The sequence below is a fragment of the Hyaena hyaena genome, unplaced genomic scaffold (genome assembly GCF_003009895.1).
Source record: "Hyaena hyaena isolate Hyena2069 unplaced genomic scaffold, ASM300989v1 scaffold_1206, whole genome shotgun sequence".
NCBI lineage: Eukaryota > Metazoa > Chordata > Mammalia > Carnivora > Hyaenidae > Hyaena > Hyaena hyaena.
Genome location: NW_024081843.1, coordinates 427,885 through 450,781, shown reverse-complemented (window position 1 = coordinate 450,781; position 22,897 = coordinate 427,885). Strand labels below are relative to the sequence as shown.

At 37.1% G+C, this 22,897-nt stretch overlaps 1 protein-coding gene across 4 annotated transcripts in view; it reads left to right on the top strand.

Annotated features, from left to right (window-relative positions):
• The window catches only part of ST7 (suppression of tumorigenicity 7), a 109,857-nt gene that overhangs the window by 21,984 nt on the left and 64,976 nt on the right, over positions 1–22,897 (top strand). For 3 of the 4 annotated variants that reach the window (XM_039222879.1, XM_039222881.1, XM_039222882.1), the window contains exons 3-8: positions 22–76; positions 706–821; positions 2,286–2,361; positions 4,521–4,589; positions 6,490–6,644; positions 9,523–9,620. In XM_039222879.1, the coding sequence (XP_039078810.1) occupies positions 22–76; positions 706–821; positions 2,286–2,361; positions 4,521–4,589; positions 6,490–6,644; positions 9,523–9,620 (569 nt within the window). The remainder of the gene's footprint in view (positions 1–21; positions 77–705; positions 822–2,285; positions 2,362–4,520; positions 4,590–6,489; positions 6,645–9,522; positions 9,621–22,897) is intronic. The other variant, XM_039222880.1, reaches the window with a different exon arrangement.

The window sequence follows — 22,897 nt, the reverse complement described above, 5'->3', positions numbered from 1 at the left end:
TCATATTTCGCTTTGTTGCAGAATGCAAAGTATGGCGAAATCCACTAAATTTATTTAGGGGAGCTGAATATAATCGGTAAGTGTTTTGACAGCTTGGGAAACAAATGGGTCGAGTTCAGAGAGTAAAGACAGCAGCAAATGTTTTTGCTGGTTCATTTAGGGGTCATTGTAACAGTCTGTGTAGTGCTTCTATTTTTTGATACAATCCTCAAATGTTTTGATTTTTCTGTTTTATAATTATTTGGGGATTAGAATTGGGATAATGTACAAAAATATGTAGTTTTTAGAAATTTTCTATTACAGTTATTCTTTTCATTATGCATTATACAATAAAAATATTTTGAAGCTTACCTAGAACATTGTTATAAAGATGTGATAAAAATTTTGTTGGAATTTAATTTTGCAAAGTAATTAGGCATATCAGAATTTTCATGGCTTTTGGGAAATGCTTATTCATAAGACTTATGAGGGAAAGTTTTGATTAGCTAGTGCTAGTAAAATTTTTAGAGAAAAATGTAGGGGAAAATGTTTACTTTTTTTTCTGCTGATATACCTCCTTAAAGGGAGAACAGGATGATTTAAAAAACGTTTTTTCATTTATTGCCAAAGCTGTTTTAGTACGCAGTCAATGTTTTATAGTTCTTAATATCTTGTAGGTCTTGCTTTCTTCTCTCAGTGTTTGACCATTTATTTCCCCTTTACCAGGTACACCTGGGTAACAGGGCGAGAGCCTCTCACTTACTATGACATGAATCTCTCTGCCCAGGACCACCAGACGTTCTTTACTTGTGACTCAGACCACCTGCGTCCCGCAGATGCAAGTATGGACACTCCTTTAGATAGTTGCTGAGTGGGAGCACTTTTTGATTTAAGTACTAAGGTTATTGCTTATAGAATATCTGCTCTACAAAATCCCCAGTGAATAAACTATTAAATTGGAGAATGGCAAAACCCGAATTCTGATACTTAATTAAAGGATTTATCCTGATGAAGTATCAATATAAAAATGAGTCTTCTTGTTATAATTTAAAATACTATTTAAAAAATTATAGTAACATTGGATTTATGTATTTTGAAGAAACATAAATCTTATATGAAGCTAATTAAATCCTTGGTTGAGGTAGAATGAAGGGTCATGTCTCTTCGATGATTGTGTAGTTAGAAATTGGGATTCAGTGAATCCAAATGATAAATGAATATATTGTAATGATTTGTATGCCTATTTATATGTTCTCTAGCAGTGAATGGGGGTATGGCCTTAGCTATTGGAATCCATATTTGTTTATCAACCTGGAAAGGGCTTTTTTTGGCATGCATATCACATTGTTTGAGATCCAGATAATCCTACTGATGTTTTTTATGTTGCCAAACTTACATAGTAAAAAAAAATCTTTAAAAAGAGGAATATGTACATGCACTTAAGACACTGACTTCAACGATACATACTGATAAAACAAATATGGAGATTGTTGCTCTTTTGAAAAAGGTAGTGTTTATCATGGTGGAACATCATAGTCCAATAAATAATCCAGGCATTGAGCTTTGCACAGTATATATACAAACTGCCCTGGTATGTAAAAACCGTGTTTGCAGCAAACTTTGGGAACATATACACATATTAAGCAAAAGACCAAAGCACTTTTTTTCTGATCTAACTCATAATTCTTCAAATGGTTTTACAATACCCAGAGCCTATAGGGTTTGGGAAAATGAACAATAGAAATTATGTTGTGCCTAAGTAGAAGGAAGAGACTAGTAACAATCTCAAAGTAAAACTCAGTCTCCTCTCATCTGTAAAATATGCTTCTTAACAACAAATGACATTAATGAGCAAAAGAAATGTTAAATCTCTTTTAGAATCTTTCCCTTTCTTGATTAAGAAACCTTAATCAGTGTGGTGAGAATAACATAACATACAGATTTGGGGAATCATTGTTATACACTTGAAACTACTGTAACATTGTGTGTCCACAAGTACATCAGTAAAAAAAGAAATCATAATCAAGATTAAGCCTCTAAGATTATAGACCATGAGTTAGTCTATTAGATTTAGATCTGTAGTATTAAGAGCACACGAAAGGTTTGATATCATCAATGGAAGGACAATGGAATAGCAAATTAGAGTGTATTTGTGTGATGTTGGAGATTTTGGCTCACCTCCTTGGTAAGTGAAATATTCTCTTGTATTCAAGATGAAAGCTATTAATTTAACTATTGTCCTGTGTTGAGTCTTCCTAATAATTTATATTGATGGACTTGCTTTTTTTCCTCTTTTTGTAAAACAGTAATGCAGAAAGCCTGGAGAGAAAGAAACCCACAAGCTAGAATTTCTGCAGCTCATGAAGCCTTAGAGATAAATGAGTAAGTGGAGGAAAAATACTGCTTTTAAAAAAGAAATCTCATCCTGTGCTGAATGTATTCAGTTTTCACTAATGGTATACTTATATTAAATTATGCATTTGAACTTGAGGATTGTTTTAGGGGTTATTAATTTGTAAAAAATATTTTTTTGTGAAGGACGTCCATGTGATGTTGGTCTTAGTCATTTTAGAGAGCAATTCAGTGGCTCTGCTATGACCCTAACTTAAATAGCTTCCAAGGGCTATTTAGCCCTTCAGGGACTATCTGTGGGATATTGTAAGGACATAAAATAAATACAGTTCTTTACATATCTATAACATGGGGAAATTTTTTCAGATGTGGAATGTTCATCTATGCCATCACATTTTTTAGGTAGGTCTTCTTGCGGGGAAAAGATAACAAAAGCATAAGGTGAAAAAATTACACTTTAAAAGTATTTCAAGATCAAGACAAAGATAAGAGGAAATACTGTCATTAGTGTTGTTAAACATTCTGTGGGTTACCAAGGAAGGCTGGGAAATATCTTCTGGAGATCTTAGAAAATGAGAAAGATTCTTAAAATTGAAGTCATAAAATCTCAGCGTTGGCAGAGACCTTAAAGGTCATTTAGCTCAACCACCCATCTGGTGCTTGAATCACCTCAACAATTTCCCTTCCAAGTGGTCATTGTTAAACTATTTTATGATTTTTTTTTTTTAAAGAAGGTTACAGATTCTTCTTCGGAGGTCTTAGGAAAAAGATTCACTTGAGAATTGGAAATCCTGCCATTATAACCTGTTGAGCTGTTTGGTTTCTTATTCTGCCATACAACATGTTTATTTTCCAGTTTCTTGTCATCTACAAATTTGATATGCCTGCCTTCTGTGTGTCATCCATGTTTCTGATAGAAATATGAGGCTCAGGGGTAGACCCCTGTGGCATGGCATATAGAAACTGTCCTCCAGGTTCATGTCTTCATGAGTCATCATCCTTTGGTATCGGTCAACCGATTAACTAGGCCACCTAGTCACACTGTGATTCAGCTCACATTTCTGCATTTTGATCTTAAGAATACTAGTTGTAGCTATGGATGTTTAATGTATAGTAAATCCTTTAAAGTAAATTAACATAGCACAACCTGATTAATTTATTCTTAGTGGATTTAAGTGTTCACAACTTTTCTTTTAAAAATGCTTGGAGACCATCCCTTTAACAATCGGTTAGAATATCTCTCCAAATCACTGTTCTATAGTTTGGGAAGTCTGCCTTCTTCCTGTTTTGAACATTTTTTAATACATTTGTCATCTCATCTTCTAGCACCTGTCCATTCTTTGTGAGTCCTTAACTTTCTACAGAGAGCACTTCCATGGCCTGACTGCAGGGTCTGTTGCCTTCCTGAGATTTGCCCATCCCAGTACAGTAATTCGTTTAGAATGGATCAGTTATTTGCTATCTTACATCTTTTTACTTCCTTGAGGGTTTAATTTCTTCTCCCTTTTTCAGCCTGACAATCATGCTCCTTGATAGAGAAGCCAGGAACAAAATAGGAGTTAGAGTTTTGCGTTCTCTTTATTATCTGCTGCTACTAACTATAAACTTTTCTTGTTTTGATGTTGTTGTTGTGTTGTCTTTTTTGCTTATTTAATTTTGCAATGGCTTTAGAGAAATGGGGATGGTAATAGGGTTTTAAACATAATTTAAAAACAGGGAATAGATGGTTGTCTTTAGCATTTTGTTTTGTCTTTATTTTACTTTGCAAACTTCAGGTAATTTTTGAAGTTTTAGCTCTCCTGACACTATTCTTATAAGCTCATTCCACTCTCTTGTAGTCCTTCATTACATGCCCTCTTTCCATCTTTTTTTACATGTTCTTTAAAAATCTGACCTTGTGAGAGATCTTTGTGCAACCATATTGATTACTTAATTGTCACCCCTCTTTTCTTCCTGAAAGGCTCATTTGTGACTACGGTTACAATTGGACATTTGGAAGCTGCCCAGCCCTCTTAAACCCTTTTTTCCCTTCGGAGTCTCATGCCATTGAATCATATCTCTTTTCTTTGAAGTTTTTGAAGTCCACCTTACCCTCTTTGATTGCCCTGAACTCCAAAATGACGTAGTAACTCTCTCTGAATGTTCCTATCAATTTTCATTTCACCAACTATTTTTTTCTTCTTGGTCAGAATTAGGTCCAGAGTTGAAGTTCCCCTAATTGCTTCCTCTACCATCTGGGAGATAAAATTGTTACCAAAGTAAGTCAAGAAACTGTTGGGTGCCCTACTTCTAACCAAATGAGACTTCTTCTAGCAGATATCTGGATGGTTGACACCCCCATCACCATACTTTCTTGCTTCTGTATGTGTATTGTGTTGTGACAAGGACGCATCATCTATATCTTCCATCGAGCTGAGCAGTCGTTCTGTACTCCCCAACCATTAGCACTTCTATTGCTCTTTCCTTTCTCCTTCACTCACAAGCTCTTAGCATGTTTCTACCCCAGACTCATGACTTTCCACATAGATATATGTTTTCTTGGCTAGTAGTGCTACTCTGCCTCTCCTAAGAATACTATTTGAAATATAAATAAATGAAGCAAGCAACTTGCCCCAACCTATCTTGAATTCCCAGCCCACCAACTATAATCTTATAGCTAATTCCTCTGATGCTGTATCTACCACTCAGTTTTATAATCTCAATTTTCACTTCATTACCCTTGAGCCATATTTATATGTCAGCATCTGAAGCCTTAAGTATTGCTTCGTGATGCCTATCCCTGTTATTTTCTGCAGTGGATCCCTGGGCAGTTTCAGTATCATTATTCTTTCTAAATCATGTATCTGCTGCCCTCCCTAGTAATTGGTTTTTCCAGCATTTTTTCTGGGCATTTTTCTCCCTCCTACACCACATTCTGCCTAAAGCCCCATTGATTAGTCCTGCATGAAATTACAGGGATTGACTAATGAATTTATAAGACCCCTCCTCAAGGCTAAGATTAACTAGTAACCCCAAACCTACCATTAGCTGTAAGTTCAGCCTCCTTTTCCTAGCTGGCTGTTGCAGTTTATGAATGGTAAAAGCAACATTTGGTTTCACTTTCTGTTTATTTTCTCTCCTGTGGTCTGATGGAGGTTCTAATAAGTAGGGAAATGACCACAAGAGGGGCAGTGGAGAAGAAGGAAAGCAAAGGGATCGTTACAGATCGGGACCTGTATGGTCTGCTCTGGCCTCACCATTTCCTGATTACATTCCCTTTCTTTGGCAGTTGGGTTGTGCTTATATGATTGGGAAGGTTTAAATTTCTGAGAGGTCCTGTGTTTGTTAGTTAACTGTTTATCCTTTCTGGCTTCCTAACTTAGAGGTTGTTGAAAGGATTAAATGAGACGATATATGTTAAGTGCCTGGTACAGTGCTTAATACATCCTAAGCAACAGGTGATAGCTGTTACTGCTAAAGGTATGAGATTGAACTCTTGTTCACTACTGAGGCTGAATCAGATTTTGAGCTCTTCAGAAATAACACTACCTATTCTTCTAGTGTTCTTCTCTGACAGAAAATCAGTGCTAACTGGAATGAGATATTGAAGCGTTATTGTCTTAATGAGTAATTTATCTGATTTAATGAATTTCTCATTCTGAAGAAATCCTTAAAGAGAATCGTGTTTAGTAAAAAGAAGTAAATTTATATATAGGATCTCTAACTTTAAGAGCTGGAAGGAGATATTTCACAATAGCTATTCTCATTGCTACAGTCAATTGACATTGATTATGTACCACATACTGGCTACTGTACTGAGCACTTTACATGCATCACCTTACTTAACCTTCACAACAACAGTGTGAACAAATAGATTCCATGTTGTTCTCCATCAGGGAGGCAGAGTAATAACTTGCCCAAAGTGACATACTAATAAGGGGCAGAGTCCATACGTGAGCCCCATGCTCCTAACACTACACATCCTACCTTTCAAGCTAAAATACAGACATTTCTTTTGTGCCATTATTTTGTGTCAATGACTATAGACCAGGGGTGCATGAACCAGTTGGCCACTCTGCATGTTTTTGGCATAATTCCTTGCCCTTCTGCATGTACCCGTGCAGCTATTACAGTGTCCTTGGATTCGTAATTGATGGTGGCTATTATCTGAATGGACAGGTGTGCAACTGCTTATATTCTCTTGGCTGAAGAGGAAGCAACAACCATTGCTGAAGCAGAAAAGCTGTTTAAGCAGGCCCTGAAGGCTGGAGATGGCTGTTACCGGCGTTCTCAGCAGCTGCAGCATCATGGATCCCAGTATGAAGCCCAACATAGTAAGGTTTTCTCCAGGTTGACATAATGGGGGATCAGAACTGTAATACTATTAATCAGAACAAACTTTCAGTCCAGTTCAAAATAGGATTCTCATAGATGAGAATAAATATTAAATTTTGCCTTCTTTTTAAAAAGAATTTTTTAATGTCAATTTATTTTTGAGAGAGAGAGAGCATGAACAGGGGAGGGGCAGAGAGAGAGGGAGACACAGAATCCAAAGCAAGCCCCAGACTCTGAGCTGTCAGCACAGAGCCCAATATGGGGCTTGAACACATGACCCATGAGATCATGACTGAGCCAAAGTTGGAAGCTTAACTGACTGGGCCACCCTGATGCCCTTTTGCCTTTTTTCAGTATTTTTTTTTTCCTTTTCATAAGAGCACAATGAATAATTAACTTATAGCTTTATTATTGTTCACTTAATGTTCAGATTCTCTTTTCTGCTCTTAAGATTCTTAACTCCAGAAATAAATGGTAATAACCTCTAATGGTAGCCTTTCTTATTTCTAAGAATTCTTATATATTTCTCTGTTTATTAGTTGTTTCTCTGCCCCATAACTTAAGTCCTATTTGGGAAATAGAGCTTAAATTCATGTTAATGTAATCAAAGGTTTTCTCTTAAGAGTCTTCTACAGCATGGGTTGAACTAGGACAACTAAGAATATCACAGTTATTGGTGATTATCTCAGTATTTAGCCTATTGGCATTGGCTTCTAGAGAGAAAAATCCATGGGTTCCTAATTATTTCTCTTTCTTATATTAAAAATAGTGGCTGCTTTTATTTAAGAAAATTCTTTAAAATGAAACCTTTTGGGGTGCCTGGGTGGCTTAGTCGGTTAAGCATCCGACTTTCGCTTAGGTCATGATCTCGCGGTTCGTGGGTTCGAGCCCCGCGGCGGGCTCTGTGCTGACTGCCAGCTCAGAGCCTGGAGCCTATTTCAGAGTCTGTGTCTCCCTCTCTCTCTGACCCTCCTCTGCTCACACTGTCTCTCTCTGTCTCCTAGAAATAAATAAAATATTAAAAAAAATTTAAAAAAAAATAAAAAAAGAACGTTGGATCTAGAGCCAGATATGCTGGTTTTGAATCCTGGCATTTCAATTTACCAGCTTTGAGACCTTGTGCAAATTACTTAACCTCTCTGGGCCTCAGATTTCTTATNATCTCCCTCTCTCTCTGACCCTCCCCTGCTCACGCTGTCTCTCTCTCCTAGAAATAAATAAAACATTAAAAATTTTAAAAAATAAAATAAAATAAAATAAAATGAAACCTTTTACTTTAGTACACTAAAGTCAGAGGGTCAGTGATATTTTGGAATGGTATAAAAAAACAAGACAACAAAATTGTTTCTGGAATTCCCAGAGCACTTGACTTGTCAGTTTATTGGTGGTTTAAGTAGAAATGTAGCAAACCTTTTGTCGTCCATTCAGACTTCAGGTTGTTTCCTTAAGGTGGAATTTCTCGCCTCATTTTTCCCTCCTGCATCTTGGGGAGTAGGATTGCATCTCCTTCATGTTTGAGATTTTAGAATTAAATTTTAGTGCTAAACTTGGATTTGATACACAGACTGAATGCATTAGTCCTTACAATTAAATTACAGAGAGATCTTTGGTTTTTGTGTGTATACAGGAGTATGTCCACATGACACAATAATATTTGTTTTTATTTGTATTCAGTAAGTATATTTATTTGTAAGCAGTAGGTATATGTGTTAATCAGGTCTCTAATCATATCTGTATCTTACTTTTTAAAAAATTGATAACAATAAATTTTGAAGGCATATGTATATTAATATCTGCTTTCTGAACTACATGAGAATTAACACATAACATTACATAAGCTATAATATAACTTAAGAAATTTTCTTTATTCCGTTTCTTCTGTAAATTAAATCCTTTCAACCTGTTGCCTAAATCTATCCAAAAAATATAATCACATCTTTAAAGCAATTTGTAGGCACTTGGCAAATTTTCAGCAACACATCTTGTTCTCATTGTTTAAAACTTGAAATGTTAGGATTTGGTCTTAACATCTTTTAATAGCTGCATATTATACATGTACTTAATCTATAACAGGTGTGTCATATTTTTCCAAAACATGGTAATTTTATTGAGGATTAAATAGATGCATGTTCTCACTGGTTCAGAAACATATCCAAAGAGACATATAATTAAATAAAAGATTAAGATGAGAAGTTGTTAATGTACTTTTTAAGAGCCATTTTAGTGACTATTATTATAACTAGCTTGTCAATGCTTTCTCTAACACTAGGGTAGTTTTTCATTTTGTTGCATACTCTATTGTCATATCTGGAATGTGTTATATTGCCATCTAAAATAGACTGCTTTGGGGACCTGGAGATGATTATGATGTCACTAGTATTAGGGAAAGAATAATATAAAACAGAAGTTCAAGATGAGGCTTCTCCAGACTTAATGTCAAGCAGGAAAAAAAAATAGTTCATCAAGATGCAACCTGAGATTCACCTCTTTGCATGTTCAGCAAAAGCATGCAAACTTGAAGAATATGGAATGCTTGCTTGTAAACCACATTCAACATGGGTATGTTCATGTTCCCAGCACTTTGTGGCAGATGATTTTATTTATCAAAAATTCAACATCCTAACTCAAAAGCATGGATTAGGTAATCAGTCACATGATTTGACCTCTGGAAGCCTAAGTGCTTTGACTACACTGTATGTGTTTTACTGTTAGCAAACTCGTCAGTGCTCCTGGCAGTGAGAAAAAGCCAAAGGAGCAGTGTGTTCTCTCTGAGGTTTTCCTTTAAGGGCATGGCAAAGGGGCCTCTGTACTTTTCTTGCTGCTCAGCTGAAAGCTTTTGTATTTTTAAATGTTGGTGTTTCATATTTCCTTCTTCAGGACGAGATACCAATGTCTTGGTCTACATCAAAAGAAGGCTAGCCATGTGTGCCAGAAGACTCGGGAGGACCAGGGAAGCAGTGAAAATGATGAGAGATGTGAGTTTAAATTTGTGTTTGGGAACAGTAGCAATATACCTGACTTAAAGGAGGAGCCACGTGAATGGCCACAACAGAAAGCAGCAGTGACGGCACGGCAGTCCCGTGGTTGCTGGAGCCAGCCAGTGTGGGAGTCTGCGCTGGCTCCCAGTGTATTAGATGAGTGATCTCGGGCCAGTGAGTCTACCTCTGTGTGCCTGTTTCCTCATCTGTGAAATGGTGATAGATAATAAGAACTTTAAGAGTAACAATACTAATAACAAAAAAAAAATGACTACTGAGGATTATTGTGAAGATTAAATGAGATAAAACGTGCAAAGCTTAGTAGAGACACTGGCATATTAAAGATTCAGTAGGTGAGATTATTATTAAACCTGTGGAGCTATAGCCAAAAGCCAAGAATGAGATCTGCCGGTTTAGCTAACTGACTTTATATTTTGTGGACAGTCGTCAGGAAGATTTGAATAAACTATGGGTCTAATTAATTGCTACCCTCGAATTTAATAATATTATGATCTAATCTGATTGTAGTTATTTCAAGCGTTTTTCAAGCATATTTCAAGCAAGAATCCTAGATTCTTGCATCAGGATATTTTATTACTAGTAGTCAACATAACAAAAGAGGAAGTAGGTAAGAGTTTTAAAACAAGAGAGAACCAAGGGAGATTATTTTTATGTAACTTTAAATCAAAAACAGTAGTCTTAAGGGAAACTAGTAGAGGAACTTTTGCTTCCACATTTTTTAAAAAATAAGAAATACCTTTTCATAAAGAAGCTGACACCAGTGTGAATGGTTATTCATAAGCCATTTTCTTTTTAAAAGCAATTTCAGAAAACTCTTGCCAACATTTCATGCATGTACTGCCCTCCTGAATCAGAAGATGTAGGTAACCAACCACCCCATTGTAAAAATGAAAGAACCGAGGGGCAAGATGAAAGTGACATCTTGTCCAGTTCTCAGCTTTTGGATTTGGGAACAGGACTGTGTAACCTCTAGTGAGCCACTTCTCAGTTTATCTTTGGAAGGGCAGTTCTTCATATGAATTCCCAGTTACTCTGGTATTTGGGGCTTGCACTCCAGGCCCATCCCTAATTATTTTTGCAAGTCACAGCATACTGTGAAGGTGAGATTCATGCTTGGGTCCAGCTACTCATTTAAACGGCAGCATAGCTTCCAGACTATATGAAGAGATGAACCAGAGGAGGGGGATTCCAAGATAATTCTGTTTGACTGAAGGTGATAGATGCTCTGTAGGCAAAGCCACTGCAAAGGGGTTGTCCCAGGATTAAATTCTTTTGGTTGAGAGAAGGATTTAAAGAATGTTTGTTATACAGTGTAAGTGCTAATTTTTACAAAAGGAGAATTCTGTAGAGACGTGAACTTGCTCTCAAAGCTTTTTAACTTGCAGAAATTCCATCTTTTGATACAGTGAAGAAACTCTGCCAGTCCCTTTGTCTCTGAAAGAGCTGAGAATTTTATGAAGGGTGGGATATTTATCTTAAACTGGACCAGCGACATTCAACCTTTAACAAGTTGTTTTAAATTTATTGCCTCTTCTTAACCTTAGTTAGGCTGTAACAGGCATGCTTGGAGGAGCAGATTTGGTGATTTTCTTTATTATGTGCTGAAGCAACTTCAAAGGAAAACCAAACGGGGGGTGATTTCAATTCCAGTTTTTTCTGTCTGTCTCATTCTGATTAGCATCAGTTTTAGTATATGCATATACAATTTCATGTGATTAAAACCAATACATCCATGCTATGCTTTGACTTTTGTTGGACATTATTTTATATTTACAATTCCATTTATTGACTTGGTCCAAATGAAGATCTTAGGGGAAAATCTGGAATGCAGTGGAATGAATGTTGGGCAAAGAGTAAGAAAACCTAGATGTGAATCTCAGTTTTGCTCTTCACTAGCTCTGTGACCCAGGGCCACTTTCTTCCTTTATGGGCTTTTCGTCTTCTTCTGTAAATTGTGGTTAGTGGTTCTTACCTATAAGGGTAATCGATAGAGCACTGGGAAGAATGAAATAAGATAATATAAAAACACCTGGCATATGATAGACATGCTCACATTTTTTCCCTGTTTTTTCTCTATTATGCAAGTATGATATAATTCGCTTGACCATTCCCCTGATGGACATTTTGGGACATTTCTGATGTATTTTTTTCTTGAAAGAATCAATTAGTAAGTCAAGCAATCTTTCTTTCTACATATGTACATACACACACACATACACACACATACATACAGACACAGATTTATTTATGTGTGTATCTGTGTGTATACATGTGTTTCTTGGGTTACTTTCCTTAAAGAATTCTGTTTTATTATTGGAATACCTATATGTGTTATCTTTTGATTGGGTTTATAGAGCCTCCAGTAGATATGGACCCTGCTCTTGTAACAGTCCTGTGAGGGACATTGTCAGACATTGTGGAGATGTGTTTTGAAGAGAAATATTCATAGTGCTCTTTCCTTTACAAACTCCTGGCACCCAAAATGGAGGATCAGAGGTTGAGGACCCCTGTGTTTGTTAAAGCTACAGCTGTCATCAGCCTCGTGGGAGCAGTTGGCCAGAAATGGTAGAGTCAGAATGCCTTCCATGTAGAAAGTAGACACTTCAAAACAATTCTCTTGAAACCCCTTAAAGGAAGGAAAAACTGTTAATTGATGAGATAGCCTAAAAAAGAATGAATGGGAATTCTGGGAAGGCCAACTATGGATGATTATGAATCTCATAAAATACTGATACTGTAAGTGAAATATTGATGAGGTACAAACACCTAAGCTCCTTAATGTGAAGATTCATGGCTTCTTATTTAAAAAGCAACACGTTAATTATTTTTAATTCCTAGAATATTTTCTCAAAAAACTCACTTAATTAGCTTCCTTTTGCACTCAAGAATATGGAAACATTTTATTGAAGGAATGTTTTGCAGTGAGTAGGACTAAGAGAACATGCTGGCTTTTGAATTTTACTATATGGTATTATTTATTCAAAATGAAAAGGGTTACATTTTCTATTTTCTTAAATTTAAAAAAAAGTCTCTTTGCTTGTTCTCATTTTTTAAAAATGTTGATTTGTTTTTGAGAGAGCGAGAGGGAGACAGAGCACAAGCAGGTGATGGGCAGAGGGAGAGGGAGACAGAATCTGAAGCAGGCTCCAGGCTCTGAGCTCTGAGCTGCCAGCACAGAGCCCGACGTGGGGCTCAAACCCACAAACTGTGAGATCATGACCTGAGCTGAAGTTGGACACTTAACTGACTGAGCCACCCACGCGCCCCACTTGTTCTCATTTTAAAATTGCCTCTTTAACATCTGACATAGAACACAGTTTCTTCTTTCTTTTTAACTTTTACCATTTAGTTAACCTCAGGGGATTTTGTTTTTGTTTTTGTTTTTTTCCTTGCCTTTCCTGGCCCTATGTGAGTAGATTTAGACTAGAAGTCATAAGGCTGACTGTTCGGTTTGGCCCCATAGCCATACCCTGTCAGAACTGTTGTGGGTAAACTGAAATGGATGGGATTTCTTGCCCATATGAAAGAACCCAAGAGCTCCTCTTGCCCCAGGTCATTTGGTCTAGACTAGAGTTTCTCAGTCTCATATTGTTGACCGTTTGGGCCATGTAAGTCATTGTACTGGGTGGCCTGTGCATTGTAGGATACTTAGTAGCATCCCTGGCTTCTACCCATTAGATACCAGTAGCAACCTGCCCCTTTGTTTCTCCCCAGTGTGAAACCAAAAATGTTTCTAGATATCTCCTGGGGAGCAAAATCATTCCACATTAAGAACCATTGACCTGAAGAATCTTAAAGAAAGTAGATCTGTTTTGGGGTAGACATTGGATGTTTATTCGGTCTTAATTGTTACTAGTCAGAGCTTCTGTGCTGTGAGCACAGTGCTCTGTGGCATCCCCAGAGTGGATCAGTTCCTCGGACCAAGCTGGTTCAGGAGGTTGTTTGTCTTAAATGGGACATGTCTTTGGTGGGGTCTTGGTTGGAGTGATGAAACAGAGAGGAGGATGTGAAGTCCTGATGTCGGGTGGTCTTCCTTGGTCCTTGTGCACTCTTCCAGATCGCTGTCTGCCTCTCTGCCCTAAAACACACAGCTCTTTTGGAAGTTGACCATATGCTCTCAGACTTTGTCCCCGGATTCCCCTCTTTTTTATAGTTTTCCATAGACCTTCATGTCATTCTCCCACATTCTAGTTTCACTCTTTCCCCCTATACACTACCTCTTTCAATATCCTGGCCTTTCTCTTGACACAGGTCATCACAACCTCCTTGAAACATTTCATGTACTTGATTTTGGGAGAGCATGCTTTCTTAGTTCTCCTAAAATGTCACAGTCTGTAAGAAAGTTACCACAGACAGGTGACTTAAACAACAGAAATGTATTCTGTCACAGTTGTGAACACCAGAAGTCTGAAGTCCAGGTGTGGGTAGGGCCATACTCCCTCTAGATGCTGTAAGAAAGAGTTCTTTCTTGCTGGCCGTCTGTGGCATTCCTTGACTTGTAGGCACATCACTCCAATCTTTGCCTCTGCCTTCGTGTGGCATTCTTTCTCCCTGTGTATGTCTTTGCAGTCAAATTTCCATCTTTTTGTAAAGGACACTAATCATGTTGGATTTAGAATTGGATTTATGACCTCATCTTAACTTGATTACATCCACAAAGAGCCTATTTCCAAATAAAGTCACATTCACAGGAGCCAGGGATTAGGACTTCAGATTTTCTTTTTGGAGGACATAATTCAATTCACAATACCCAATAATCTATAAAAAAAAATATAGGTATAGTGTTCCGTATATACTTTCATTCACCCTAAAAATGGGTACATGCAGAGAAATGTGGATACCAAAGAAAAAAATCCACCCACCTAAAATTTGAGCTTAAAACAAGGCTGTGACTTGTTTATTCCCTAGGGAAATGGTAACATTTGTTTTTATATTACTGTAGATTAAAATGAGTTCTATTTAGAAAATTATTGTAGCTGTTCATTATATATCCTTTTAGGTCATTAGAGGTATCCCACGGTGTGAGCAATTGACCTTTGAGAATTAATTTAACAGCAGTAATAGTAAGAGGATGCCCTTTAGATGATTTGTGAAGAGTAGCTCTTCTATTGAAAAGCATGCTTTAGAAAATATACACCTCTGGGACTAATCAAAGCCTTTGGAGCATTAAGGACTGTTGATTTGCATTTTCGCCTACTTATGTTCATGAAGAAAAATCTTCATTAAATCAATGATCTGTGAAAGAGATCTAGTATCCTGTTCCCAAGCTGTTTTAAAATTTCATTTTAGGGAATATTCTACAGCAGAAATTCCATTTCTATTACATTGGTTAAAAAAAATCTAGGAGGAAAACTTTAAGTGAATATTTTGAGAGTTCATTTCTATTGCCTTTTATCTTTTTTCTCATTCTTAACTTATCTAGTTTTGTTCCTTTCTTTTGCCTTTCTACTCCCCAAGTCACATTATTTCCCTTTTATCAATATCCCTCTTTTTTCCCTTAAAATAGTCATGAATTATTATGGATAACTTGGTTGATGAATAAATTTAGAAGATGTTCAGTTGATTGTTAGAAGAAGTACAGTAACATTATGCAGACATGGGGCAGGGGAAGAAGAGTATTTTAATACCTTTAGGTAACCAAGTATCACTTGAGCATAGTTGCTTTCAAGCTCTTAAGATAACCAGATGTATCACTGAGCTGAAGACAAAGTCTACAGTGAAACATGTTCATTCCTAGGAAGTGTTCCTATGGTAATTGTTGGCTTCTTTCTCGATTCTATCTTTGCTGTACTTAGAAATAAAGAAAAAGTGAATCTTGGAAGCAAATGCTGTAAATAGTAACTCACTGATCTTCAGAATTAGACTTTACATGAACCCTTGCTTTTTATCATGATTTTTTTTGAATTTGCCTGAAATGTTAAGTCGACTTATTTATAAACCATTGGCAATTAGTGGTTTATATAGAAAGGAAAATTGTTTAATAAGAGCAAGTAATAGATTTATTAATTACCGATTTCCCTATTTGTGTCAGATAAAGGTGAACCATGGTTTTTTTTTTTTTGTTTTTTTTTTTAAATGTTTATTTATTTCTAGGAGACAGACAGCGTGAGCAGGGGAGGGTCAGAGAGGGAGTCACAGACTGAAACAGGCTCCAGGCTCTGAGCTGGCAGTCAGCACAGAGCCTGACGCGGGGCTCGAACCCACGAACCGTGAGATCATGACCTAAGCGAAAGTCGGACGCTTAACCAACTAAGCCACCCAGGCGCCCCAGGTGAACCATGGTTTAATCAGCATTGTACTCTGTATTCACTATATAAAGAGCAGGTGATAGTCCCTGAGGAGGATGAGCATTTTGTCTAGAAATAATGTTTTTCATTTACTATTAGCTGTTAAAATTTACATGAAAGTCTTACTTGAGGCATATTAAGTATAATGATAAGTTTCACTATCAGAATTTTTCCTATGCTGGGCCCACATTTTTCAGGGTCGTGAGTAGTGTCCACTGCTGAGTAAAGATTAAAATATATGTGGCTGGCTCTTGTCATCTAGAAGATTGATTTAGCATCCCTTCTCCAAACTCCCTGACCTCCTTTCCCAGGTATTCACCGTCTGCTTCTGAACTATGTCTACAACCAGTTCTTCTCTTGGATTCCTGCTCTTCTGCATTTTACCTTCCCAGGACTCAATCCTGGTTTTATTCAGTGGCTCCATTCATACCCCCTATTTCTCTGGTTCCATATCTTCTCTCTCTCTTTTTTTAACCCTATAGTTCTGATTTTAGTCTTGCTATATACCCAGATTGCACTAAAGCAACTAGTCATTCACCCACTCATTCATTCATTCATTCAGTGAAAACCTCCATGTCACGCCAGGTATATTCAGTGAAAAAACATATACCGCTGACCTTATGCAGTTTACATTCTAGGAAGGAGAAGAGATGAAAAAATAATAAATACAGTATGTATTTTTGTAGTATATTAAAAATTGATAAATACTAGTGGAAAACAAAGTAGAGCTGGATGAGAAGGATTAGGAAAGCCAAGGGACAGAGAGTGGGAAGGTCATGGAAGTCACAGTTTTTAATAGGATATTCCAGCATTTGTCATTTTATACACCTGACCATTCTATTTAAAAAAACGATGTTTTACCAAAGACTGAAGGAGCTGCAGAATTTAGTCATGTGATATATGCTTAAAGGCTGTGAGGCAGGAGTATGAAAAAGAGTCCTGTGTGGTTGGAATAGAGTAGTGAGGGGGGAGGGTTACAGGTCACATAGAGTTTTGGACTGTAATAAAGACTTCAGCTTTTACCCTGGCAGAAATGGAGAACTTTTCAAGGTTTTGAGCAGAGGATTGACATGGCCATTTTTAATTTTTACAGGCTGCTATGTGGCAAGGGAGAATCAGGGAAGTTAATCAAAAGACTCTTGTATTAATCTTGGTGAGAGATGATGGTAACTCAGGCCAGAGTAGTAGCAGAGAAGGTGGTGAGAAGTGGTCAGATTTTAGATATATTTTGAATGTAGGACCAGCAATATTTGCTAATCAATTAATATGTGCCATGAGAAAAAGTCAAGGATGGTTCTAAAAATTTTTTGTCTTAGAAGGAGAAGAGCTTTTATCAGCTAAGATGTGGAAGTCTTCATATAGAATTTTTTTTTTTTGTAGGGTGGAATGTTAGGAAGGTTAGTTTTGAACATGTTACATTTCAGAGAGCACATACTCACTTTCATCTTAAATAATGGCTTCTTGATCTTGTTGTGAACCATAGCAAATTTTTGCTTTGCCAAGGTGAGGAAACCATTAAAAACACATTAAGTAATGGGTCATCTGGGTTCGATGGAATCTCTTCTAAAATATGGTTGGTGAGGAGTTTCTGTTATAGTACCACTCATTTAAAAATGCCAGCAAGGTAAAACATAATTGTTTACAGCGAAACCAAGAACATAACAGTCTTATAAAATATACAGTACATTGGCATATGTATGTTTAATTTACATGTCTTTTTCTTACCATTCTCACTTAATACTATTTTTCAGGTCTATTCGTTTTTGTTCTGTGTATCTCTTATATATAGTTTGTAGGTTCTAACTGCTGCATCATATTCTATATTATATTCTTATTCTATTTTACTTAACTTTACCCCTGGTGCGGGGCCCTGGGGTTGCCTCCAACCTTCCATTATCCCAGCACTGCTGCAGTGAACATCCTTATAGACATGTGTGAAACTTTTGCCCAGGAGTGGGAATTCTAGGGTCCATACCCAGGAGTGGGATTGCTGCATATTACAGCATCTGCATGTTTGATTTCAGTATGCCCTGCTAGTACATTCTCCAGAATGGGTGACTTTGACTGTTTAAATTCTCATTCATAATACATGACTATGCCCTTATACTCAATACTAGGCTGTTTTAAGCACTGTATATGTTATGTATTTCAAATTTATTACATGTAACTAGTCATAATGTTATTTCATAACTAAAAGAATAGTATGTCTTTTTTTCTCCCTTCTCATTTTGTATTGTTTATTTGCTTCTTTGCACTTTTATTTTCCATGATTAGTTTTGACAGACATGTTTCAATTTTTATTAATCTTTCACAGAACTAGGATTTGGTTTCATATATTTTCTCAACATTTTAACCTTTTTAAAAAATATTTTTTAAAGTTTATTTATTCTGAGAGAGACAGAGACAGCACACATGAGGGAGGGGCAGAGAGAGGAGGGAACAGAGAATCCCAAGCAGGCTCCTCACTGTCAGCACAGAGCCCTGTGGGGGGCTTGAACCCACAAACTGTGAGATCATGACCTGAGCCTAAATCAAGAGTCAGATGCTTAACCAACTGAGCACCTAGGTGCCCCTCAACTTTTTTATCTTTATTCCAGTTTTTTCTGCCCATGTTTGTACTATTTTTTTTCTTTTCTTTCTCTTCCCTCTTCCATCCTCTGTGTTTCTTGCCTTTTTACAAATTTTCTTAAGTTGAACACTTACCTCCATTTAATTCTAAGTATTCCTGAATTCCCTTATTTCATCTTATCTCATATAGTATATTTTTAGCTCCTTGGCATTGATTTGTAATTTTTTTAATGTTATGCTTAGAGAACAAAGATCATATAGTACTGATTTGGGGGAGAATTTAGGATGCTTGTTTTAAGGCCTCCTACATAGTTTTTGTAATTGTTATATCTGTGTTTGAAGGGAATATGTTCGCCATTGATTATAAAAGTCTATACATGTAAACTAATTTGATCTTATTAACCCTGTTATTCTTCTGTATCTTAACTTATTTTGTCTGCTTCCTCTCTGAGTTTCAGAGAGGAATATGAGAGAATATTCACCAATTTTTTATTTATTTGCTTTTTCTCCATGCTTCATTAATTGTTGCTCATATATTTTGAGCCTGTATTGTTAGATGCATATATGTTGATGATTATTCTGTCTTACTGATACATCATTAAGAGTATATAACACCCTCCTTTATGTCTTTTTTTCTTTCCTTGTTTTTTTTTTACCTTCTATTAAAATGGAATGCTCTAGCTTAAATGGATTCATATTTGCCTAATATATTTAGTTCCAAATCTTATTTTCTGTTACTTTTTGATGGGCCAGTTGGGATCTATAGAATTTTTACCAAATATTGTCTTTATTAGTTGTAGAGTTTTGTACTTTCAGTTGGTATATTTTTCCTATTTGAGTTCATTGTCATTATTTTGTTTGGAGTCATTTTTGCTGTTTTTCATCTTTTGTATCTATCATACTTCCCCTCTTCCTTTCTTCCACTGAATAGACCTGCTGGCTAATCATTTAAAAATTTTATTTCATTCTTTTTGTGGTCTCTACTTACTTAAGATCCATACTTATGTTTATGTTTCTTGATTACTTAAGCTTACCAATATCTATCATCTTCTTCCCAGTGATACACTTAACTGAGTCTATGACTGTCCCCTCTCTAGATTCACACCAGAGAAATTTGTATGCAGCTCTTTTCTTCTGTGAGATTTGCAGGAAGCACTGATATGAGTCTCCTTTGGTTTGGTTGGGCTGCTTCTGTGACCAGGAGCCAGTGAAGTTGTTGACTTCTAGGGCGAATAGAGAGATGATCACTGGAAACACACATAAAGAAATTGGAGGATTACTGGATGAATTTCTGTTGTTTTTGTTTTTACTTTTAGGGCATTGGTTGTTATGTGAGGGAGAGAACATGCAGGAGAAATCATGGATGATTTCTGAACTTCTAGCTTGGGAAACTGGGGAGGCAATGGTGCCATTATGGGGATTGAGATTGTACCATAGTACCTGGTTTGGGAAAGAGGAAGAATTTAGATATGCTACTTTCACAGTGCCTGTGGGTCATCAAAATGGAAATACCTACTAGGTGGTAGGATATATAGGCCTTGAGCATCAGAGAGAGACTTGAGCTGGAGGAAGTTCTGAGAATCATCAGCATAGAAGGTGATTAAGACCATAAATGAGGATGAGGTCATCCAGGGAAGAGTGAATAAAATTTAAAGGAAAACAAACAAACAAAAAAATTGGAGGGAAATGCAGAATAGGTTGATCAAAGGAGACTTGCAAAGAAGTGACGAGTGTAGTAGATAGAAAATCTAGGAGAATATTGTATTATGAAAACCATAGAAAGAAAGGAAAAAGAATATGAGATCAGAACAATCCTTAGCACAGTACTTGTCACACATTACATATTCAATAAATATTTATCATGGAGAAAATATATGTTATGTTTTACTTCAAAAAGGTGGTTGGTAATTTGGCTAAAGCAAGATCAGTGGGATGTAAAGGTTTATAATAAATTGCATTGCATTGTCTCCTGGTTGTGAGGTAATGTGTCTCCTGGAGATGGCTCCTTCAATAAGCTTATAAATAAAAGGAAAAGAAAGAGGAAGTTGTACCTAGAAGGGAACATGTAAGCAGCAGAAGACAAGAGCACATTCAGATGTTGATGGAAAATACCGAGAAGGGAACAGTTGAACATCTGTATAAAAGAGAGGGCATCATTGATAGAATGAAGTCCTGAGGAGTGTGCAGTGATGAATACTGGAGAACAGGAGGGAAGGTATTACACAGATAGTTACACAAGGATACACAGATAGATCTGGATGCAGGTGGGGATTGTAGTAGAAAGATAGGACTGAAGAATGGAAAGGGGTCCTTCCTATTGACTCCTGTGTTCTTGATTAAATTAGATGACAAGATGCTCTTCTGAGTGAATTGTGAGGATGTGGGTTAAGAATGTGTGGGGAGTGGTAGAATGGGGGAGAGAGGTGACCAGGGAAATTTACTAGAGGTTTACTGAGCAGGTTCAGGCCCTCTGAAGTTTGAGATTATTATATTTTAGTTGTTCCTCCAACTAGTTGTTCCTCCAGTTGTGTTCTTTGGCTTGAATGTTGGGGCAGAATTGGTAATCATCTGGGTTGATTCAATGTCAGGTATTACTGGGTGAGTGAAATGGACAGACAAGGAAGTCAGGAACTTGAGGGATTGCCAAAGAAGTGGTAAGATGATGAGCCTTGGATTCTAGGTGGGAGAGGGGAGTGGGGGGAGGAAGGTAAGAAGGGATGATGGATTCCTTGTTTCTAAAAACAAGTGCCTATGGAGGGCCTGCAAGGTGCTAAACCCAGTTCTGAGCATTAAGTACACAGTGGAGCATAGTGGAGAACAAGAGAGCCAACAATTACAGCTGTAATGGAACAGTTATAAGAGAGGGGACATGGTCCATAAAGACAATTACAGACTGCAGTGTGTTAGAAAGGCTGCTGTGAAAGAGGGTAACTGGGAGGGGCTTCAGAGGAAGATGTTGCAGAGGAAGAGCTAATTCAGAGACCTTGAGTTTGGAAAGAATTTGGTAATAATGAAAAGGAGTTGGGGTGTCTAGGTGGCTCAGTAGGTTGAGCATCCACCTCTTGATTTCAGCTTAGGTCATGATCTCACAGTTCATGAGATTGAGTCCCACACTGAGCTCTGCACTGACAGGCTGCTTGGGATTCTTTCTCTCTCCTCTATCTCTGCCCCTCCCTTGCTTACTCTCTACCTCTCTCTCTCAAAATCATACATATATACATATGTACATACTAAAAAAAGAAGAAGAAGAAGAAAGAAAAGGAGTTCAGGGTGAGTGAAGGGAAGGTTGGAATGAGACGAACTTGAAAAGGCAGGCAGCTTTGTCATTTAGGGCTTTTCAAGAAATAGTAAGGAGTTTAGATTTCTTGTAAGTGCAGTGGGAATCCATTAACATATGTAAAACAGAGGAGGGATATAATCTCACTTATGTTTTTATTAAATTATTGGGTACATTGCTGAAAACGGAGGGTGAGGGTGGGAGCAGGGAGTCCAGGTAAGTTATAATAACTTATACTATAAGGCAAGAGCTGATGATGGTTTAGAATTAGGGGTGGCCATGGAGAAGTGGACAATTTTGAGATATATTTGGACATAGAATCCACAGGATTTGACTAATGGCAAATTTTATTGGCTCTACCTTTAAAATACATTTAGAATCCTACCACTTCTTACTGTGTCCATAGTCATCCCTAGTCTAAACCATCATTATCTCACACTTGGACCATATTAGCCTTCCAACTGGCTCCCTGATTTCACTCTTGTCTCCTTGCATCTACTCTCCACAGAGCAGCTAGAATGAGCCAGTAAGACATAAAGTAGACCATGTCATTCTTTGGCTTCAAACCCTTCATTAGTCTCTTCTGTCAGAATTTAAACCCTAAAAGTGGTCTACAAGGCCCTACATAACTTAGCCCTCATTTCTGTTCTCAGTTCACTTTGCTCCAGCCACACTAGCTTCTTGCTGTTTGTTGAACATGCCCGACTCATTCTCACCTCAGGATCTTTGCTGTAATCTTCCCCAGGAATGCTCCTTTTCAAGACACTCTCATGACTTACTCCCTCACCTGTTTCAGTTTTTTCTTAACTGTTACCTTCCCACCTTTCCTGCCCTGCCTTCCCTGATTTCTGTATTTAAAATTACTTCTTCTTGCCATGCCAGCTTTTTCTAGCCCCCTTCCCTGTCTTATTTATCTCCTTAGAACTTATTACTACCTTATGGTGATATATATTGCCATATATATCATCTCTCTCTCTATTTTATGCTTATTTTCTGCCTCCACTAGAGTGTCACTTTCAGGAAAGTAAAAATTTTGTATCTGTTTACTACTGTATCCAAATAGAACAGTGCCTGGTGCATAGTCACTTCTCAGTAACTAACTGAAAAATAAATTGCTGAAC